The sequence below is a fragment of the Micropterus dolomieu genome, linkage group LG04, assembly GCF_021292245.1.
Source record: "Micropterus dolomieu isolate WLL.071019.BEF.003 ecotype Adirondacks linkage group LG04, ASM2129224v1, whole genome shotgun sequence".
NCBI classification, from domain to species: domain Eukaryota; kingdom Metazoa; phylum Chordata; class Actinopteri; order Centrarchiformes; family Centrarchidae; genus Micropterus; species Micropterus dolomieu.
This window is the reverse complement of record NC_060153.1, coordinates 19821500-19828144: the sequence shown is the minus strand read 5'-3', so window position 1 is coordinate 19828144 and position 6645 is coordinate 19821500. Positions and strand designations below refer to the sequence as shown.

General features: G+C 40.1%; 1 protein-coding gene across 1 annotated transcript in view; it reads left to right on the top strand.

Annotated features, from left to right (window-relative positions):
- Positions 1–6645, top strand: part of tusc3 (tumor suppressor candidate 3) — a 106727-nt gene that overhangs the window by 45886 nt on the left and 54196 nt on the right. The window contains exon 3 of the mRNA XM_046047853.1: positions 4461–4578. Coding sequence (XP_045903809.1) covers positions 4461–4578 — 118 coding nt within the window. The remainder of the gene's footprint in view (positions 1–4460; positions 4579–6645) is intronic.

The following is a 6645-nucleotide window of genomic DNA, read 5'->3' as shown; positions in this document are numbered from 1 at the left end:
ATGGGTTCTTGAGGCTTTTTTGTGCGTCTTGACATGATACATGTCCCCAGAAAATTTCGTAGATGTAGGTTGAACGTGAACGAGGGGCTAATTTTTTCCAATTTTCTAGGTGGCGCTAGCGAGTCATTTTGCAACGCCCATGTGCGAAACTTGTAGAATACGAAATTTTTCACCGGTTCTGACATGTTTGCAAATTTTGGTGAGTTTTCGAGTATGTTTAGGCCATGTCATTTGGGCCTACTTTGCAGAAAAAAGAAAAAAAAAAAAAAAAAAAAAAAAAAAAATATAATCCGAGCAAATTCAATAGGGACCTCACACGGTCGTGCTCGGGCCCTAAAAACACAAAAAGCGCTACGGAGCGTAATCCCGAGGCGGCTGTTTGCGGCGCCATCTTGGTTGTATGTTTAGGCAAATATACATATATAGTATGAGTATTTTTATAGGACCTGAGACCATGTTTATGAGCTTAAAAGTTAGAATATGCTGTGTTTCATCTTGTCTAAAGCTTCAGTGTTTAATGCAAAACTACTTACCAGATAGAAGTGTGTCCACATCTTCCCCACAAAACACAATAAGGCATTTCAGCAGACAGTCCCTTTTTTGATTCACCTCGAGACTCTAGGTGAGATTGCAAACACACACATAATGCATTATGATGCAGTCCAATTTTGCAACTTCACTGATGCAAACAATTCACAATGCACACCACTTATGTGCTTATGGAGTTACGGTACTGTGATTTAGAAATAGATTAGTCCTTTTAACTTATTTTAACTCCACAATTAAATTTGTTGACAAAATAAACACCATTTCTTCTACTTACAACGTTACCATGTTTGTGATATAATACATTTGATATACTGAGCAAGTACATACCTGATCAAGAATATTGAGTATATTCCAGCTCTACTCCTCCCTTCTTTATTATGATCTCTGTGGTGCTGTTCCTAGGAAGCTTGGTTGGAAGCTTGAGCTATAGTTTGATGGATAAGAGGGAGCAGAAGCAGTGCTTATTAAATATAAAACTTTTGTAAAAGTTCACCAACAGCCACACTAAAAAACAAGATAAATATGTTTTGTGTTTTAAACATACATTAAAATAATAATCACAGCAAGGCCAAAATTGTGAAAATTTCTGGAAACAACATCAAACCTGTGAACACAAAGGAAAGTTTTTTTTGTTGGTTAGTTAGCGCTATCCATACTAATCACCACAGACTGTACTTATTAATTAGACCTTAGACATACTGGTGATTTTGTACTATACTGTATTATACTGACGAATGACGAATCAATGGAATATGAAATTCTTCCTCTTCTATCTGAACTCACCATCTATAATTCAATACATTTCATTAATACAAAACTATTAGTTATCTATCAGTCCACCTCACCCTCTTTCGCCAGTCTGCACGGATTCTCTGTTTAGACAGTGTGCTGGTAAATGGGCACATAGCCTAACTGTTCGAACTGGACGGGTGATTTCATCAGACGTGAAACCGACAAGTTAAATTGCCATTGGTTTATTAAAATGGGGTCATGCTTCAGACTCGACAGCTACCTGCAGTAAAGGTAAACAAACACATATCGGCAGTGGAGGAAAGACAAGGCAGGCGAACAAGCGCCAAATCTGTCAAAATATGTTTTAATAAATGGCTTCTTTCTTTTTATTTCGGTTGGTAATGCCACTTACAGTCTGGAGCATTTCACTTCTTTAAAATGTGTCCGCGGAGTTCCACCTTTTTCTCTGCTCTGCTGCAGCCTCATGTGTAGCGGGGGAGAGCAGCCCCGCCCTCAGTGAAACATGTCCAGACTCGCACCCACCATTTCAGTCATAGCAATGAACTCCGGAGGATTATTTGCGGAGTTTTGCTGAACATTAACAGGCTCCATTCACACATGGTCTCTATCAAACATCACACGGACTCTGTTCCAACTGATTCAAATATAAATTATTTGAAAAAATATGAAAAATATCATTGCTTATTAAAAATTTTCTTAATTTTACTGTGTCCTTCACTTTAGCATTAAAAATGTTTTAATTTTTTTATTTTGAAAGAAAGCAGCTCACGTCTGACTTAATTTTTTTGTTTCATCCATTCAGACTTTTGTCAGTAAATGTTTACTACCGTTTTTTGTACAAAATGTGACAGAGCTGCACAGTTTCCATTGTTACTGTCAAATGTGAAGATTCTGCTTGTGCAGTGTGGCTTAGCTTTGTTCACATAGAAATAAAATGAATGGATATGAATTTGCCTTCCTCAGAGTCAGTCAGATATGAATTTATTACAAGCTTCAATAACACACGTGAGAATTTTCACAGCCACATCATGTAGATAAAAGAAAAACAATAAAAAATAAAGTTAACATATAAATAAATAAAGACAAGAAAAAATACATACTGTAAAAATTCATTTTATGTAGGATCACAAATGTCATACAAAAAAATAGTGTTAATGTTGGAGTTCATAGCAGTCTGTTGCTTTTTTGCTACCAGACTTTCAAAAATGAATAATTTAAAAATTTTTGTAATATTTGAATAATTTAAGTCCCTAGCTTGGTGTGCTTTTTCATTTATGTTGCCTTGATGACAGAGATATGGAGACTGCTATTAGACCTAAATGTATTTGTTGTCATGCTCACATAGATGCGATGAGACATGAGTTAACAGACTTTTTTAAAGGCATTGGGTTGGGTTTGGGGAACACACAGTTGGAGATGGCTGTGGCCGGAGGCCGGAGTAGCATTGCCAAATTGACCGGTTGGCGACATACAACTGTGGGGAGGTAATTATAGTTTTGATTAATATTTATTGTTTATTTTTTTGCAATATGATATTTCTTTATAAAAGAAAAAAACTCCAGTAACCCACATCAGGGAAAACAATCTTGTATCATTAGGATAGTTGTCAGAAGTTAAATAAACAATAAATAAATAAATAACAAGGACTCACAGAACAGTTAAAACTATATCTCAGTGACACCTTGACAACTCCAGCAAAGTGGTGTTCACACACGAAGATGAGCACCACTGTAATCCCTGACAGTCTGTGGCCTGAGATTCAACTTCATCTCCGCTGACTTTTTAAAACGATAGACACTTCAAAGGAACCATCCTAACATTCACAGCAAAGATAACAATGTAACATCACCGCACATAACACATCCTGACAGACAATTTCCCACTAATTAAAGCCAACACAAGAGGCAGTTGACATAAGACACAATGTCAAAGTGAAGTTTAGCAGCAGGAAAGAGAGGCATTTGAGTGTTTATCTTGTCATGTTGGAGGATAAGGTGATAGACTGAACTGGCTGTGGCTGCTTAAAATAACACCTTCATTAGGGTATGAAGTTTGAAAGAGACTTAAATTAAAATGACAAAAGAGAAAAGAGGGAGAGAGAAATGAAAATGTAGCATCATCACATGTCAAGAAGACCATTATGGGATGAAGAGAGAGACACTCCCAACAATCTAGTATTTCCTTTTCTTACTCCCTTCATCTTTTGTCTTTCCCCTCTTTCTTACTCCATTTTTTTGAGTCTGTGTCTCTTTCGCTTTTTCCCTTTGCTGACTCTCTTTTTACGCTATCTCTATCTTTACCTTTTGTTTTTGAGGTCACATGTTGTTTTTCTGGTGATTATTGTGCTCCTTTTTCATACCCCTTTGTCGCTTTATTATAAACACATTAATTTCATATTTTGTGCCGTGCCTGTATCCATGGCTTGGCACAACTAAAATAATAACTTCTCTAGGACAAGGAGCGGATAAATAAATGGAAAAACAACTGAGAAGTTAAAACATACTCCAAGGAAATTAATTGACAACAATGTAAACAGGATGCCGTGCGTACGCAACATTTTTCTCTTTTAGCGGCTACATTATTGGTTCCTTTCTGATAGCAGTATTTGCTGTACCACTAGGTTAATAACGAGCCTCAACGAGTACAACATTCTGCTTATTAGAGTCGTAAAAATTATACTGTGTTGACTGAAAATTTGAATTTCTTCACATGGCATGTTCGTTTGTCTCAACTACAGTTTGCACTTATCTGTATCAGTTCTAGAGAACATGAGAATCCACAATTTCCTCAGCTCTCCCTTTTCAGGTACGAAGATGGTTCAGTGTGGTCTTGTGAGGGGAAACCAGTTTAAGACAGGACTCTTCTTTGGACCTTAAATAAGCCTGGCAAAATGCTAATACTTGCTTAAGGTTGTTGTCTTGCTGGATAATTATTTTTTATCAGTTTTGTAACACCTGAGTGATATCTGCTGTCAAACAGATTTACTTGCCACTGAAGAGATAATCTCAACTACAGTTCTGATTATTGACATGGTTCTTGAGTATGTGTATCTGAGAGGTGTTAAGCCGTCCCTTTTTGCCTACATGTAATATGTGTGAAATATTTTGGTTTGACTATTGTTTCTTATTGTTTCTCTCTGGCTCATTGCCTCCTTATAGGCAGGCGAATGAAGAGTACCAGGTCCTGGCAAACTCCTGGCGTTACTCATCTGCATTTTCCAACAAGCTCTTCTTCACAGTGGTGGACTATGATGAGGGAGCTGATGTATTCCAACAGGTAACTAGGGAAGATGCACCTTTTTCTCCTTTCTTTTTCTCCCTCCATCCATTCCTCATCCCTCTGCTTGCACATAACACCCTTTTACAGCACTATGTGGGTCTCTCATCATCACCCAACTCATGGAAGCCATGTGGGCCAAATATTCTGGGGTTAATATCAGTTGCTTGGAAATGTGGCTTATCTCTCCCTTCATCAGTCCCCCTCCTCCTTCACACTGTCGTTAACCAGTGTTGGACAAAGATAATGGGCTGCCACATATGGCCTGATCAGTCTTTCACAACCTCAGCTCCTTACATCCCTCACTCCTCACTTCGTTGAGCCTTTCTTATATTTATATTTATTTTTATATATATATATATATATATATACACACACTGGGGCGGCTATGGCTCAGGAGGTAGAGCGGGTTGGCCGTTAATCGGAAGGTCGGCGGTTCAATCCCTGGCTCCCCCTGGTTGCATGTCGAAGAGTCCTTGGGCAAGATACTGAACGGCTATTCCGCCAGTGTATGAGTGGGTGTGAATGTTAGTTTCCGTTTGAGCACTTAAGCTCAGTGTATGAATGTGTGTGACTGGTGAATGCAGATGTAGTGTAAAAGCGCTTTGAGTGGTCGAAAAGACTAGAAAGGCGCTATACAAGTACGGAGCATTTATATATATATATATATATATATATATGTGGGGGGGGTCACAGCCCCCAGTGCTCCGATTAGCACTGGCACCACTGTTGCTCTTACTTTCCACATCTTTTGTAGCTCACCTTTCAGCCCTTGGTATTTCTCAAGCTTCTCGAGTTCCTTCTTCTTGATGTTGTTGTTGCTTGGAATTGCCATATACTGTATATCACAGCCTTCTGCTGTTCGATCAACACGATGTCTGGTTGGTTAGCCATCACCAGTTTGTCAGTCAGGATCTTAGCTTGGTCATTCTCAACTACCTTAGTCTTCCATTTTGACCATGGCAGATGTTCCTGTACACTATGCCAGCCACCTGGTTATGGCGTTCCATGTACGCACTTCCTGCCTGCATCTTACACCCTGCTGTTATGTGCTGTACTGTCACAGGGGCATCCTTGCACAGTCTGCACCTGGGGTCCTGCCTGGTATGGTAGACCCCAGCCTCTATTGATGTTGTACTGAGTGCCTGTTCTTGTGCCGCCATGATTAGTGCTTCTGTGCTGTCCTTTAGTCCATCCTTTTCCAGTTGCTGGTAGGTTTTCTCGAAGCCATGTGGGCCACTTCTTCTATTTGTCTGTGGTAGCCACTGAGCATTGGTGTTTTCTCCCATATGTTCTTGCAGTACTGTTCAGTCTCAGCCCTGGGTGGATCTGATCTTGTGTTATAACAGGCAGTCTCCAGAGTCTCAGGTGCTGACAGCTTGTTGTATTTCTTAGGTAGCCCCTTCCTTGCACCTTTCTGTGGCTCTGAGAGCTGACTAACCTCTCTTCGTGTTGCCTTGATCTTGGCCTCTAGCCTTCTCCTGGTAATGCTCTTTGTGGCTTGTGGTGTTCATCTCATAGCCAAGCATCTCTAGGATCACTGTTGCTGTGGCATACATCAGCTCATTGGTCTTGGTTATGGCTTTAGTAGGGATAGTATGTAGCGCTGCATTCACGTCTTCTAGCAGACTTTCAGAGGATACTTTGTCACGTAGCCTTGGCAATCTTGGTCGTTGCACTTGGGGGTCCAGCTTAGTTATGATCTTCAATCGTAGGTCAGTCGCCCTCATGTTGAGTGATTCTGTGCCGTAAGGGCTTGTTGTTATTGGGGCATCGGACCCAATCTCTGAGTGTGGGGATGATGATGACATCTCCCCTCTGACCAGTCGTCCTGGCTCCCCCTTGCTGTAGCATATTTGTTGTACCTCATCAATCTCTAGCTGCCGTTTGCGGATGTTAGAACACTGAGCTAGGAGTTGTTTCTTTGTCAGTGTTGATGATGGGTTTCGAAGCATCCATACATCCCACAGTATCTGCATATAACCCCTCTCACCGGGATAGTAGCATTGCATCAGATCCATATTTTCTGCTCTAGTCCATGAATGTCTTGTTCCAGTAGCCCATTTG